The sequence below is a fragment of the Endocarpon pusillum genome (genome assembly GCF_000464535.1).
Source record: "Endocarpon pusillum Z07020 unplaced genomic scaffold scaffold7306, whole genome shotgun sequence".
Taxonomy (NCBI): domain Eukaryota; kingdom Fungi; phylum Ascomycota; class Eurotiomycetes; order Verrucariales; family Verrucariaceae; genus Endocarpon; species Endocarpon pusillum.
In genome coordinates this window covers 274,612-290,549 of record NW_006916644.1, presented here as the reverse complement: position 1 = coordinate 290,549, position 15,938 = coordinate 274,612, and the positions used below count along the sequence as shown (strand labels likewise).

At 50.2% G+C, this 15,938-nt stretch overlaps 5 protein-coding genes across 5 annotated transcripts; 3 read left to right on the top strand and 2 right to left on the bottom strand.

Annotated features, from left to right (window-relative positions):
- Positions 1-882: 882 nt before the first annotated feature.
- EPUS_02781 (uncharacterized protein) lies at positions 883-4,419 on the bottom strand (the record flags this gene model as incomplete). The annotated part of the gene is made up of 1 exon (XM_007807909.1): positions 883-4,419. The coding sequence occupies one exon, from the start codon at positions 4,417-4,419 to the stop codon at positions 883-885; it is 3,537 nt and encodes a 1,178-aa protein (XP_007806100.1).
- A 1,990-nt stretch (positions 4,420-6,409) lies between these two features.
- On the top strand, positions 6,410-8,761 carry EPUS_02780 (uncharacterized protein; the record flags this gene model as incomplete). Its single annotated transcript, XM_007807908.1, has 5 exons — positions 6,410-6,513; positions 6,566-6,592; positions 6,647-6,747; positions 6,806-7,150; positions 7,197-8,761. The coding sequence occupies 5 exons, from the start codon at positions 6,410-6,412 to the stop codon at positions 8,759-8,761; spliced, it is 2,142 nt and encodes a 713-aa protein (XP_007806099.1).
- An 865-nt stretch (positions 8,762-9,626) lies between these two features.
- On the top strand, positions 9,627-10,946 carry EPUS_02779 (uncharacterized protein; the record flags this gene model as incomplete). The annotated part of the gene is made up of 1 exon (XM_007807907.1): positions 9,627-10,946. One exon carries the CDS (start codon positions 9,627-9,629, stop codon positions 10,944-10,946), a length of 1,320 nt encoding a protein of 439 aa, XP_007806098.1.
- Positions 10,947-11,038: 92 nt separating this feature from the next.
- Positions 11,039-11,591, bottom strand: EPUS_02778 (uncharacterized protein; the record flags this gene model as incomplete). Its single annotated transcript, XM_007807906.1, has 2 exons — positions 11,039-11,529; positions 11,585-11,591. The coding sequence occupies 2 exons, from the start codon at positions 11,589-11,591 to the stop codon at positions 11,039-11,041; spliced, it is 498 nt and encodes a 165-aa protein (XP_007806097.1).
- Positions 11,592-11,895: 304 nt separating this feature from the next.
- EPUS_02777 (uncharacterized protein) lies at positions 11,896-15,162 on the top strand (the record flags this gene model as incomplete). The annotated part of the gene is made up of 3 exons (XM_007807905.1): positions 11,896-12,227; positions 12,286-12,536; positions 12,692-15,162. 3 exons carry the CDS (start codon positions 11,896-11,898, stop codon positions 15,160-15,162), a joined length of 3,054 nt encoding a protein of 1,017 aa, XP_007806096.1.
- Positions 15,163-15,938: the final 776 nt, after the last annotated feature.

Here is a 15,938-nt window from a genome sequence, read left to right as displayed (position 1 = left end):
ATCTCCATAGCATAGTCACAACACAGTCCCATAATTAGTACTTGTTCTCAAGTACTCTTGAGATCGACCCCCCCAAAAGACGAGTCAGGAACTTGAACTCAACTAAGTCAGAGCCATGACTATAACTTAGTTGAGAGGGTCCCACATCTCATCTCTCGATCACAGATGACACTAATGACAACGATGACGATAACAGCAATAAGAGCGCTGATCGCCTGTACGCACAAGAGAGGCCCAGATGAGCAAATTCGTTTTCGTTGTCAAAGGAGCAGTAGAAAGACAGAGGAGCATATTGTTCAATGTCTCCTTCTTGATGGTGGAGAAGGAGATGCAAGGAGGAAGAGGAAGAAGAGGAGCGGACGCAGTATGTATGAGAGATATGTCAGTAGAGTAAAAGGACTCGGGAGACGGAAGGGCAGAGGGTAGAACATCTCGGCGATGATGGGTAGGTGGGGTTTGTTGAGCTTTGTCTACGTCTCGGAAGGGGAGGAGGAGGAGCAAGGTGAAAGAATCGAGCTCCTAACTTAAAAGGAAGGGAGGGGGTTGAGTATTGGATATATTTTTGCTCTGACAATCTCAAGACTATTTGGCTTATTACATATATAAACAGTGGGCCTTCTAAACAAAGGAAGGGGAGGAACTTTCATATGTGGCAGTATGGTACATGAGGATACATCGGTGGTCAAAAAAACAGAAACAAATCCTCCGCTAGATTTATCCATGCATAAGGCTCCAAGAGTCCTCGCTTGCCGCATCAAAACCTCCGTATCGTAACTTGCACCCAACATCTAAGCTCTAGACTCCCGCAATATTATGGCAATGGGGTGCTACCTGCTTTTCCAACGCCCGCTAAATCGTAGTTGTCTTTCAGGTCAAACAAGGTCATAGAAGGAATAAAGCGATTACACCAGCGAGCAGTAAAGGCGTGATGGAGCCGAGGACGGTACCGGTCGGAGGAGGGCCACCACTTAATGCTGTTGAGGAGGATGACTCAGCACCGGTTCGTGATGGAAGCGTGGATGCTGATGTTCTTCGCGCAGTCGATGTTGCTGTTGCTCCTGCGGCTGAAATGGTGGTCGAGGCGAAGCCGATACCGCTCGGTCCTATGCTTATGGTCTCTCCATTTACAACGATAGTTGTTGGAGTTGCAGAAGGGCCGATATTATAGGTTGTACCAGATATGACAACCTGCGACGCTCCAATTCCAATGGTGATACCACCAACGGCCGTAGTAGTAGTCAAGCCAGAGCCCTGGAGAGTAGTTGAAGCGAAGCCGATACCGCTTGGTCCGATGCTTATGGTCTCCCCATTTACCACAATGGTTGTCGCGGTTGCAGAGGGGCCGATACTGTAGGTTGTCCCAGAGATAACAACTTGAGACGCTCCAATTCCAAGAGTGATACCACCGACTGCTGTCGTAGTCAAGCTAGAGCCGCGGAGGGTGGTTGACGCGAATCCGGCTCCACTCGGTCCTATACTAATAGTCTCACCATTCACCACGATTGTGGTTGGGGTTGCGGAAGGCCCAATTTGATAGGTTGTGCCAGATATCACAACTTGAGAGGGCTCAATACCCAAAGTGAGACCGCCGACCACTGTGGTAGTAAAGCTGGAGCCTTGTAAGGTGATCGACGCAAATCCTACTCCGCCAGAGCCGATACTGACAGTCTGACCGTTCACCACAACCGTGGTGGGAGTGGCAGTGGGACCAATATTGTATGTGGTGCCTGAGATAACAACCGCTGAGGCACCTACGCCGATGCTAACGCCAGCGATCGCCGTGCTCCTGAACTCCGAGCCCGCCAAGGTTGTTGAGGCGAAGCCTACTCCGTTAGATCCAATGCTGATCGTCTGTCCATTGACCACAATTGTGGTAGGTTCTGCAGAGGATCCAATAGCATAGGTCTGTCCAGAGATGATTGCGTGGCTGGTCCCATCGACTACAACAGGGACACCACCAATCACAACTGGGGCTGGCAGTATCTGAGAAGAACCACTAGCATTCGGCAGAGGTACAATGGTTTGAGGGCCAACGACTTCGGATGCTGCTACTGTGTAGGACTGGCCGTTCACAACCACAACCTTAGGCTGCCCAGACGGCGGAGGTATGGGAACCACCTGATTTCCAATGACAACGTCTGACGGGTAGATGACAATGGGAATGTTTGGGTTTGACTGATCAGGTTGTCCTGACTGGCCCGACTGACCGGGCACACCTGACTGCCCCGGCGGCGCTGTTGGAGCTGGAGGAGATACTGGCGCTAGTGCCGTGTTCATTTTCATTATATTGGAGATAACAGCGCCAGGGTTGACAGGTGCAGGGTTCTCTGGATTCTGTTTCCCTGCAGATGAACCTGGGGCCGGGCTGGAGGGGTTTTCATTGTTTGTGGGGTTTGTGGGAGCTGGCCTGGGCATCCATGACTGATTAATGATTGAGGCGATGATACCACCAATTCCAGGACTTGAATTTCCACCATCTTGATTGTTATCGTTCTGACTGTTATCGTTCTGGTTGTTATCGTTCTGGTTGTTGTCGTTCCGGTTGTTGTCGTTCCGGTTGTTGTCGTTCTGGTTGTTATCGTTCTGACCATTGTTGTTGTTATTTTCATTGGTGGGATTGTTGTTATCCTGGCCATTATTGTTATTGTTGTCGTTCTCCTTGTTGGGACTAAAATCTGGTGGAGCTGTTGGTGTAGGATCAGTTATGCCGTGCGGATCAGGGGGACGCTGAAATTGTGGTCCAATTGGGATTGGCGTGTATGGCACAGGAATCCTGCTGGTTACGTAAATTGTCGAAGTAAAAGGCGGACGGCTTTGCTCTGGAGGTGGAGGGGTTTTCCCTGGAGAGGGTTTCCCTTGAGTGGTTGGACGTGGAGTTGGAGGGGTTTTGCCTGGAGGAGTTTGCCATTGAGGGGTTGGAAGGGTTTGCCCTGGTGGCGGGGCCACTGATAGTGCGCTAGTACTGGTAAAATCAGCTTCTGTGAACGTTTCAGTGCCCTGTTTTGCCGAGTTATTGTTATTGTTGTTACCTTGGTCCCCCGATGATGATATAGACAATAGTGTCGAAAATCTAGTTACGCAAGGAGGTAATGGAGTCTCGATTGGTGGGGTGGTAATGGTTTGATCGGTGGCAGTCACGGTGACTGTAAACGACTCGGTGAGGGTCTCTGTTACAATCTCGACCGGCGTAGATTGCAGTGTTATTACTCCTGAACAGTCTGAGGCGGTGATGGTGTCGTTTGTTGAGGATGGTAGACTTGAGGGGAGATTGGTACTGTTGCTGTTGAAGCTGTCCGACAGCGTAATGTTTGGTTTAGGGGCCATGGTGGAGACACCATCTTCTGAATAACTACCTGTCGTCGAGAAGTTTTGGGAAGTTGTGTACGATGTATCTGTCGGTTGACTTGATGTTGGAGTTAAGCTTGTAGTATCGTTCGTGTTTGAACTGTCACTGACTGTTGACGCCGTCAGGGAGGTCGTCGAGGTTACTGTTGCGGACAAGGTCGAGGAGATTGCCGAGGACAGAGTCGAGGACGAGGTCGCGGAGATTGTCGAGGACAAGGTCGAGGGCAGAGTGGAGGACAGAGTGGAGGACAGAGTGGAGGACAGAGTGGAGGACAGAGTGGAGGACAGAGTGGAGGACAGAGTGGAGGACAGAGTGGAGGACAGAGTGGAGGATAGAGTCGAGGATAGAGTCGAGGACAGAGTCGAGGATAGAGTCGAGGACAGAGTCGAGGATAGAGTGGAGGATAGAGTCGAGGATAGAGTGGAGGACAGAGTCGAGGATAGAGTCGAGGACAGAGTCGAGGATAGAGTCGAGGACAGAGTCGAGGATAGAGTCGAGGACAGAGTCGAGGATAGAGTCGAGGACAGAGTCGAGGATAGAGTCGAGGACAGAGTCGAGGATAGAGTCGAGGACAGAGTCGAGGATAGAGTCGAGGACAGAGTCGAGGATAGAGTCGAGGACAGAGTCGAGGATAGAGTCGAGGACAGAGTCGAGGATAGAGTCGAGGACAGAGTCGAGGATAGAGTCGAGGACAGAGTCGAGGATAGAGTCGAGGACAGAGTCGAGGATAGAGTCGAGGACAGAGTCGAGGATAGAGTGGAGGATAGAGTCGAGGATAGAGTGGAGGACAGAGTCGAGGATAGAGTCGAGGACAGAGTCGAGGATAGAGTCGAGGACAAGGTCGAAGACAAAGTCGAGGAGTTGGTATAGGGTGGGGACAGGGGAGTTATGGAGGAGCCTGAGGAGGGACTGTCGGACTCATCTCGTGGGAAACGTCTCGCTAGAACTGGTGTCAGGGTTTGATGCCGGGCTTTTGGGGCAAGAGGGGAAGTACCGGCCTGTTGCCCAGCGGTGACAATGGCAATGTTCGACAGCGCCAGCGCGCAGCCACAAAAGCACAATCGCACGCGCATATTGTCCGAAGGTTGTGACAATAGCGGAACGTGCTGTTTATTCTGGATGTCTCTTACAATAGGAAAATTCGCGAAGAGAAGGACTAGAAACGAGCGAAAATGGAAATTGACACGTTCATGGTTGATGGTCCTGTTCCATAATACTGTGGAATACTCAATGGGTCAAACGAAGGTGAGAGGGTTGAAAACCGCTACAAGTCTTCAATGGAAGGGAAGAAACGTCGAAGTTGTATAGTTTTGAGCCGGACCATGCTAACTAGTTATTGTATCGATTCCTCGATTCTGGATGCCATGTACACACTGGACTTGGGGGATTTTTAAGTTAAGGTAAGGCCTGACAACTAAGTTAGTGATGGGGGCTGAGTTCCGGCCTCTACCAAGCTCTTTTCCTAGCCAACCAAGCATTTCGGAGGCGTCGTTGAGGCCGGCCATCAATCTGGTGCTCACTACGGACTCGTGGACTGCTGGGCAGTTTAACCAAATTATTGCTCCAGGTAGTCCACGAGTCAGCCTCGGAGATGCAAAGTTTCAGAAACACTTTCACTGGCTTCTGGAGAGCACCACGAGCCATCGTTGTTCTACGGCAGATCTTGGGACTGCTTGAAGGATGTTGTACATTATCGGGTGAGGACTTCGTAGCCAGGTAGACATCTCGGTTGTGTACGTATGTATGCATGTATGCATGCATGCATGTATGCTGTGCTTGCATGGCAGGAGTAAAAGGATGGTGTTTGCCATTTGGACATGGATGCCACCCCTTCAAAGTGCAGCGAACAGCCTGGAACAGGCAATGACCCCCCCGCCAGCTGATCTTGGATGACTCCACTTTCCCACAGCAACCACGTGTTTTCCTCTGCTTTTGTCAAGATCACCATGCTCATTACTGCTGCTCAGCAGCTGGGGCGGAAGCATCTATACAATGTCTATCGACGTCTCCCTCAGTGTTCCACCATGGGGAAAAGTGAAATGGTCGGACTGGACATTGCCTCTAAGTTAGTTGCGAATCATCATCTGAGCAGGGCCCGCAATGCTAGTGGTGGATTCTGGTAGAGCCCCCGAGCAGGGCCCCCGTCAGGACCCTATGTTTAATCAAGTCAGCCTCGTGGCTTGCATCACACAAATCGCGCATTGCATCTGTACTCCCGACTGCTCTGGGTCGCCTGCTGATAGGCTGTTGGCCTGCAGCAGTCCAGTCACTCTCCCGGATCATGCCAAATCTTGTGCCTAAAGTAGCCCCATTCTGGTCTGAATGGTACGAGGGCTGGTTGCGCAGCATCATCTTGTCCCATCTTTCGGGAAACAAGCAGCCACCACTTACCAGAGTACAGGGCCCCACAAACGCATCGTGCCACTAGTTAGTTAATTAGCTGTGCATCAACAATCTGCAGAGCCACTTTTGCATCCTCGACGTTGCATCCAAGAAACTCATTCCTATCAGGACAGGAGAGTTCCTCAGTAACTCTTGCATGGGATCTGTTGCCTAACCCACAGACATCATACTACTATTCTAATCTCGCCGCTGCGCTCCGCCATGCGGAAGTTTCTGGCTTTGTCTCAAGATACGAGCTGTCCGTCATTCGTCAACTGGTCGCCATTGCCAAGCAGCTCGACCAAACAACAAGGCTTTCTGGTCAGCGTTTATGCCGCCAAATGAGGTCTGATTGGCTGGTGCAGTACATTGAGCCATCCTAGTGGCTTAAGGACCCTCTCTGACTTTTCTGTCTCCTGCGCGCCATTCCCTGCCAGTTCCAACCCCACTCAGCACTCATTTTCGAGCAGCTTCAAACTCGCGACCTCATGGAACACCTCTCTGATTAAGCGAGCCTCCATTCCAACGTGCAGTAGGATCGTCCTAATCGACCGGCTAGTGCCTGATACCTGACTCGTGCGCCTGCACCCGCCGAGGTAGACAATGGATTAGAAGAGCCCGAAGCTGGTAGGACTATATTCAAGCGGCATGCAATGAGGGACACCGTGCAGAGAGGGCAACATGCGTCACTATGGCATTGCAACAGCAGTCGCATTGCTGGGTTGGTCCGGTCTCTCAAGTGCTGCAAATCCTCAACCAGTCCAGGTACCTGTGAGTACGGAATGGTTCGTCTACCTGCAGCTGGGAAAATTGTACCAAATTCTGACGGTGCCGCAGGTTCGGATATGATGGAACTTGGAGTCCGTACGTTAGAAAAACCTCATGCAGGCATTTTACTTCCTGACTTTCGCGTTGCAGAGTGAACATCCGAGTGGGCTCTCCACAGCAATGGGTATCATCATTCCCCAGCACCCTAAGTCATGACATCTGGGTGATAGGAGCATCTGGCTGTGATGAGAGTAGGTCCTGATGCTATCCAGTCTCTTCGTGGTCCTCTTGCTGATTCCTATCAACCAGCTACCGCTTGCGTATCCAAGAGAGGAGGAATATTCAAGGCAAATGAGTCGTCGACATGGACCTCGATAGGACCGTATGCGTTGAACTTCCAGCCTGCGCTCGGGGTCACAGGATCGGCGGACTATGGACTCGATACTATCGCGATTGGAGATGCTATATCCGTACCTGATCAGATTGTGGGCGTGATGAATAGCACAGAATTCCTTCTTGGCTCTCTCGGTTTGGGGATAATACCTTCCAACTTCTCTTCCAACAAGAACCAGGCAACATTTCTGACTAGCATGGTGGAAAATCAAAGCGCCATTCCCAGCTACAGCTACGGATATACGGCTGGTGCTTATTATCGTAAGCTTCTAGTTTCTCTCTTAGAGAACGATCTCACATTCTTTAGGCTTGAAAGGGGTTCCAGCTTCTCTCACCCTCGGCGGCGTTGACCTTAACCGCTTTGTCCCTAACGACGTATCCTTTAACATGACGAGTGACTTTGAGCCAGTTGTCTCTATCAACGCGATATCAGTTTCCTCTAACCCTCTCTCGACTTCGGCCACAACACCAAATTGGACTCAAGAAACATTCTCTCTTCTCCAAAGTTCACAAGCTGAGCTCTTCACCATCGACTCCTCTACACCATTTCTTTGGTTGCCAGGAAAAGTATGCGATGCTTTTGCCATGGCTTTCAATCTCACATATAATGAAACCCTACAACTTTATCTCTACGGCAATGGAACCGATCCGAGTGTTTTATCAGATTGGAACATGACCTTCACCTTCACCCTTGCAGATCTGCCCGAGTCACCTAATACTGTCGATATAACCTTGCCTTACAATGCTTTCAATCAGCAATTGTCCTTCCCATTCCCTGCCTTGAATACTACCTTTTCGTCTCCCGCAGTCAACTATTTCCCACTCCGCAGAGCTTCCAACAATACACAGTTCACCATTGGACGTGTTTTCTTGCAAGAATCGTACCTGGCTGTTGACTACGAGAGAAACAATTTCTCCATCTCACAGGCGAAATTCGCCAATGATGCCGTGACTCGTGTCAACCTGGCCAGCATCACCAGACCCCAAGACAGCATATTTGCAGGCCCACCAAGAGATGCGGCTGGTGGGTTGTCAACCGGCGCCAAGGCTGGTATAGGGATTGGCATTGGGCTTTCAGTTGTGGCCGCCATTGGATTGCTTCTATTGCTCTACTTCCGAAGAAAGCGGAGTAATGCTTCTGAATCGCCCCCGGAGAAGAAGGGCTTGTTCAAGCGAAAGCGCAAGGACGGAAGTAAAGGTCCAGCAGCAACAGCCAGTGAGCTTCTTGCAGACAAACGCCATCCGCTGGAGGTGCCTGCAGACAAATCAGCTTGTCGTTTCGAGCTCCAAGGCAACACGCCAGTTGAAATGCCGGCCGAGGTGCCTTCCTCCTACTTCGCTGCCGATAAGGCCAGAAACGCAACCGCCCTGGCCGAGCTGGGAAATCGAGATTCGATTTCGAGAAACTCCATACCTCGACACCTAAACCGTTCCTCACAGTCTCCTTCATTACCACCATATTGCCCCGCCCAGGTCGGCGGAAGGTCAGGCAGCAATGTCAGCCCCAGCAGCACTCTTTTCAATCCCACCGGTCTTGGTTCAGGCACACAGTCATCAGGCATCAGCGGCATAAGTCCGCATGAGCCGAGTCCAACAAATCATTCTCGAAAAAATAGCTGCGCTCTGGAGACAGGCGCGTCGCGCTCTCAGCCACTCAGTCCTCATGAGCCCAGCCCGCTTATTCAGCCAACTCAATTGAATAATTCTGCAAGTCAGTCACATCTAGCTCTACCCCAACCACGCGGAGGAGAGCCCGCAGTGCCCAGGAGGAGCGTTAGCAGGGGTAGCAGGTTTAGAGAGGAGGGTATCAGTGCTGAGCCGCAGCCACCACAGCAAGCCGCGCAAAGATTCAGCTGGCAGGACGATCGATGATTTGCAAATTTACACTGAGCGGTTGTGTATCATTATTTTAGCGGCGGAGGCGTTGTGAAATACACCATTAACGTCACGGACATTTTCCGGCGAACCGTGTATGGTTGAGAATGTGAAGGCAATCTGTACAAGGCTTGGAGGAGTCTTGGGTTGGCAAAGATTATCCTCATTTCGTCGAGACTCAATTGCGTCCACCGGTCGTTCTATATAAAACAAGACATAACAAGATATACCTACCTCCTCTACCTCCTCTACCTCCCCAGCGACTGCACTACTGGAGGTCCGAGATATGTCAGCCGTCGAGCTAAGTGGACGCTCTTGATCGCTTTTCGAGTACTTGGGAGATCATCAAGCACGATACGAGGACCAAGAGTCATGTCCAATTGCCCAGTTGAGTAGGTAGCAGTGTTGGTAGTGTTTTCCCCACTCGGTAAGTTTATTGCTAATTAGTAATCGTCCTGAACCTCCCTCACACCACGTTCGCAGATTGTCGTCCAGTGTCTTTTAGGCAGCATCAAATCGATTGACCAGCGGCTACCAATTCTGTCTAACATATGATAAGCAAATGAGCCTCTCAAGAATAACCGCTCCTCCATTACAAATCACAAACCGCCACTTTCATTTCCTTAAAGAACGCAAGTCTCCCTCCGCAATGGTTCCCACGTGTGCCTAGCTGAACTTCGGCCAGGAAGTTGTCATAGTCTCGAACGCAAGCGGATATTCATTCCCCCTCTTGTACCTATGCAGATGCTTAATATCTCTCCACCATTCAACATACCAAGGGAACTCCAAATGAGCAGAATTCATGCGATGGATGTGGTATAAAGTCGTGTCTTGCAATTAATGATGAGCAGCATCGGTAAAGATGCCAACTTTCAGAGCTCAACCTCCAGTCAAATCAAGCACTCAACACAACAATCCGCTGCAAAAAGCATTCTACACTTTTCTTCACCACTATATTTCTAATCAGGATACCGCACAAGAGGCCAGCAATGATTTCGGCTCATTACTATCCTCCATGCCAAAACGCTACACTCTCTATCCACCACTCTTGCTTCTCCCTACTAATATCTTTTCCACCACACCAACTTGGACAGCATTTATCTCACAACTCAGCTCTGGAGATCTGCAAATCTTCTATAAGTTTATCATAGAAGCATTTAAACACCAAGGTGTCACCCACATTGCGATCAACGCGCCAATCTCCTCCTTAACTCCCCATGGCATCTCAAACACCACTAGAATTCCATCTGGTCTAGTTCCACTATCTGGAGACTTCGGACCGCGGAGTCTACTGAGCAGTGACAATGACCCTTCCGCTCAACCTTTGGAGGCCGATTTCTCCGCTGCTTTCTGGGTCCACACTACCCAAAATGGTGGTATATTCCAGACCTGGGCTCCTTTATGGACAATGTTCAGTCGTGGCAATATCAGCGAAAAAGCCCGGATTCTCAGTAAAGGGACATTTGACGGTCTCGATGGTGCAGATGGGATGCTGCAGCAGGATTTGAGGGAGATTGCAGTGGTGGATATGTATGTGGGGATAGGGTACTTCGCTTTTTCGTACCTGAAGAGGGGAATTGGGAGGGTGTTTGGTTGGGAGGTCAATGGGTGGAGCGTGGAAGGGCTGAGAAGGGGCTGTGAAGGGAACGGGTGGGCAGTTCGGGTTTTAAATGTCGGTGACGAGGGCTTGGTGCGTGATGGAGAGGGAAGGTTTGGGCAAGATGCGCTTGAAGTATTGGTGGCAGAGCTTGGACAGGACTCGAAGCTGAGGATGGTGGTGTTTCAGGGAGATAACCAATGGGCCGGAGAGATTTTGACGAAGATCAAGGCGCTGAGTGGGAGGATGGTGGAATCTGGAGACAGCTGCTCGTGGCTGGATGTCCGGCATATCAACCTGGGCCTGCTGCCGACTTCGAGAATGTCGTGGAACGACGCGATAGACATGCTAGACCAGAAGAAAGGTGGTTGGATTCATGTTCATGAAAACGTGGACATTTGGGACATAGAGGGGAAAAGGGAATCGGTTCTCCTGCACTTCCGTTCACAACTCGGAGACACGAAAGCAGCTTCATGCTCGCATGTCGAGCAAGTGAAGACTTATGCGCCAGGAGTTATGCACTGTGTCTTCGACATCCACATTGAGCCCAAGCCAATATCACCAGGAGTAATGGGAAATGGGTGACTTACTCGTTGCAGGCTATGTCGTCCGTTTGCATATCTCCCACCGTGCGCCGCCTAGATGCATTTCGAATGCTAAACCATGTAGGATTCGGCTCACTGCTGTTTCCTAAATTTCAAGGGAATGTTCCCCTCCACAATACTCATCTTCTCCAATGCCGCCAACTTCTCCTGCTCATCCTCCAACCGATCATGTTTCTTAAAGTGCGCAATATCCTCCGGATGTGTCAGATCTTCTTCCTTTGTATCCTCTCCATGAAACTTCTCAAAGTGGTGAATCTCGTACTCATACTCGTCATCACCATGATGTCCCGGGCCCAGTCCGAAGTCTGGTAACCGCCTCCCTTCAGAGTAGTGCTTCATCCATTGCTCTTTGGAAATCGTACCCGTCTCGTCTGGGTCGAAAAGGGCAAACACGTCGCGAATAGCGTGCTCCTTGTGCTCCTCGGTGGTTTCGAAACCGGGGCTGGGGTCAGAGTCAAAGCCGTAGAAGAGGCGAACTTCGCGGGCATCCCAATGGCCGTCCGAGTTGAAGTCGTGGAGGACGAAGAAAGAAGTAGGGTCAAAGTTCTCGATATGATGTTCTTCTACAGAACGAGTTGATTGAGAAAAGCGTCATCGCCAACAGGAAGGGATGCTTACCGGCCATGTGCACAGTAGCCCAGTCAGGATCTTTGGGCAAGTCTTGGGGTTTAGGGTGGTAGCCATGAGAATCGACCACGCATAGTAACGACAGCACTATTGCTAAGCATTGGCATACGGATTCTTGCATCGCGCAGTATGTCTAGAGACACCCTGAGTTCATTCGCAGGACAATTGAGGAATATTCACCCCGACATGTCATATCCGAAGTTTATCCGGTAACTACCTCTTCCTTGCTGCTTAATTAGTCTGAGCATCTCTCGATTTCTTGAAGTTGTTTTCACCAAGTCACGGTACAAAGTCATTGATATATGGCAAACCACGATGAGATCAGTGCAATGGCAAGCTCAAATTTATTGCCGTCAGACTCAAGTAGCTCTGCTCCAGGCATGAAATTGGAGAAAAATGCTGGCCTCATCATGGCCACCAACAACAGCAGCATTGTTTCCAAAAGAAGTGTGGAAAGGCTGTATTATCCAAAGCCGCACTTTTTCCAATACTTCGTTCGCAAGCCTCAGAGAAGGTCGCCAACAATCAATAGAGGATATTGGCTACGCATGCAAGCAATTGACAGCGTTGTGAAAGCGTTTCTGCAACGGCAATCTACGCAGCGGAAAGTGGTCATCAACTTGGGTTGTGGCTAGTGAGTAAGGGTTTATTATTGGCGATGTTTGCTAGGTGAGATTCTAATCATCTCGAAGTGATCCACTGCCATTTCAATGGCTTGCTCGAGAGCCAGGTCTTTGTCGCAATGTGCTATTTGTGGACGTGGATTATATGGAGCTCATGATCACGAAAACAAACATAATCAAGGAGACTTCTGTTCTCGTGGATCTCGTTAAGCCAAATCACGGTTCGATGCAAAATTTCGTGATGGATAGCGAACAGTACTATGCCGTTGGCTGTGATCTGAGAGACCTTCAGAGTCTGGACCTTGCCATCAGGTCTCTTGGTAACATTGACGAAGCTTCAGTCCTGTGTATAGCGGAGGTATCTGTGACCTATATGGATCCGAATGCCGCTGATGCACTGATCGCTTGGGCGAGGACACTGTCTGCAGGAAAGTCTGGCTCCTTGAGGTAGTGAAATCCTGCTGACATGAAATAGACGTAACATTTGGCCTTCTGGAGCAGTGTCTGCCTGACGGCCCGGATCATCCATTTGCCAAAACAATGCTGGGGCACTTCCAAAAGCTGCATACTCCACTACGATCAGTCCACAAATACCCTGATTCGCACACGCAAACTCAGCGATTCCATGATGCTGGATGGGACCGTGTGGATTTGGTCAATCTTTGGGAGTTATGGAGCGATCAATCCTTCCTAGCACCTTCTCAGCGCCTTCAGCTTGATAGCATCGAACCGTTTGACGAATGGGAAGAGTTTGCTCTTTTCGCGGCGCATTATTTCTTGTTGACAGCCCGTACGAAGCGGGTACTACAGGAAAAGCCGGGTGGTGCTGATGAGGAAGCAAGATCTAACGTCTCCACCAGAACAGCATCTGCTTCAGATCAACCAAGAGGCACTTATGGTTTAGAATTCGTCGAAAATCCGAAATTGAAAGGTCGTCGTCGGAGTGGTGCGCTTTTGAGACTTCCTGTCGGACCTGGCTATACTAATACAGCTTGGGTACACCATGGAGGAATGATATCTACAGGTCGAACGTCTTCTTCAGACGTTTACGGGTTACCGAAAACTCGAGTGGACCGTGCACATCTCCCTCCGCAGAGAATTTCTGCAAGACAGTGTCATACGATCACAAGGTTAATCAACGGCTACTCAATTTTGATAGGGGGGCGAACATCCCCATCAGCTGCAATGCAAGACTGTTACCTGCAAACGGAAACAGGGTGGGATTCGGTACAGGATTTACCAACTCCACGATTTCGGCACAGCGCCACGGCAGTCATGCTTCCAAATTCGATCCCTGGACTTCTCGTCTTTGGGGGCAAGAGTGCTTCCAATCAAGTTGAGCATGATGTACTTCTATGGGATCGAGCAACGGGGTGGAGAACGCTTCCGGTTTTCGGGAGTCGCCCGCAGCCAAGATTTGGCACCATATGTGTCGCCCTCGGCGATGACTTTGGTGTCATTTCTGGTGGCATGCGGGCTGACGGTGTGGTACTTCAAGATTCATGGAGATGGACATTCGTCTATAGAGATAGAAGCGTGCTCGCCATTGCCTTCGCGCCCTGTTCTTTGAAGATTGATCCTGGTGCTAAGTTGTTCTTCGGGAGATTCGGTGCATCTTACAGTCTTGCTCCAGGTCAGCTGTTATTGATTGGAGGCATTGCATCATCGGGTTGTATCCAAAATGCTTACGAGGTCCTGTCGCTGGATGTAAGCAATTTCACTGGCGCAGATGCAAGGAACGAGCTCGAGTTGCATGTATCTAAGGTTGATGTGCGACGAGGGTCCAACGATCCAAAACCCATGCTGGTTGGCAACTCCGTGGTTGACCGTGCCGGTACGGAGGTTCTTATTGTAGGTGGTGGTGCTGTCTGTTTTTCGTTCGGAACCTACTGGAACCCGGGTTTCTACATCCTGTATGAATCGACGGCGCCAGCTTGCCTTGACTGGGCCTTGGTGGATTGTAGCACAGATCCCCCTTTGCAGAACAGTTTGTCTCATGTTAAGAGTCAGCAAGACCAGCAGACCGCTGTTGAAAGAATACCTAGCGGAACAGTGGCAGATTTCCTTGGGCTTGTCAAGCAGTCGCAGCCCAGAATCCTTGAGGGTTTGGATTTTGGACCTTGCAGGACACTTTGGACAAAGGAGTACCTCTCAAGGAAAGTTGGTACTGACAGACAAGTGGTAGTTCACGAAGCAGATGGCAGAAGCATGAATTTTCAACGAAAAGATTTCACATACGTGACTAAATCATTTGGCGTCTTCCTGGACGAAGCCTACAATGGCGGGCATCAATATCTTCGGTCGATATCGGCTTCTGATCCAAGCAAAAAGGTTGCTAACCTGGACCTGGACTTCCCAGAGATAGCGCAAGATTTTGGATTACCTCCAGAACTGCGATTAGCGGCGGATACCTATCATAGTTCACCTTTACGGATCACCGGCGACGTGGCCATGTGGTTGCACGTGGATATCATGGCTAATATGCTATGTCAGATACAGGGTTCAAAGCGACTGATACTATTTCCTCCCGCGGATATGGTGCAGCTTGACTTTCCGCCGGGGTCAACAACGTCAAATCTCGAAATATTCAAGGACGGCGATCCGAATGACATCGTTCCTATCGCTGGCACACACCCACATGAAGTCATACTGCGACCTGGAGATGTGCTTTTCATTCCTCCACTGTGGGCCCACACAGCAGCACCTCTGCAAAAAGTGTCGATCGCGGTCAACGTTTTCTTCCGTAATCTGACCAAAGGTTACGCAGCTGGTAAAGACGTGTACGGCAACCGTGATCTTGAAGCATATGAGAATGGCAGACGAGATGTGGAGAAGATTACAAGAGCATTCGACGGCATTCCACCGGATCTGGCCCATGCCTACCTGCTTCGGCTCGCCCACGAGTTGCAATCCAAAGCTGAGAGGTATGCTCCGAGTCGGGTGTAGCTTGACGATGGTCAGAATCGCTTCTCTACGTGTCGTTGACCATGTTATGCATGCACTGCAGCTCTCAATCTAGTTGTCTCTCAAGTCTTTGTACTTGCTATGGTGGATATTGTGCGGATGTCCCTTGCGGGGTCCGGAACGATGGAAACTCTAATTCGATCCTCAATTTCAGCAAGTCTGGTATCCATCCAGTCAAGGTTCTCAAAGATCAAGGCAATTCTGGGGAGACTATTTTATCTCGACCGAGGTGCATCGACAGAGCAGGTATAAGTGATACCCTGGGGGGTTTAACCTAGATCTGACCGGTGTTTCTTGATTGAACGTGTATACTTGAAGCTGTCGACTGTGCCGAGGGTCCTTTATGAAAGTACGAAGGACGGGACACATTCGTACGAACACACCACCTCCTCTGCTGGAGGTCTGTCGTAGGTGATAGTCTTTTTGGGGGGCGATGGTGGGGCATCTGGAAAGCCGCAGTGCAGTTCTCTACTCCTCCTCTAAGCTAGCTAGGGGCTTGACCAGGAGGGTGCACGTCCCCTGCAAACCCTTCCCGCGCCACGGAATGTGGCGATCAAGTACTACTTAGTATAGCCTTGACTAGCCCCGGCTAGCCTGGAAGTGGCTAGATGGCATACCTAAAAATGGCGGATCTGCTTCGCTGGGTTGGGCATGAAACGAACATTTTGCTCCCCTCCATTTCACCATTTCAACCGTCAACCCTCAAAGCTTAACAGCTTACAGCTCAGAATTTCCCCGCCTTGACCTGGATCAAAGGA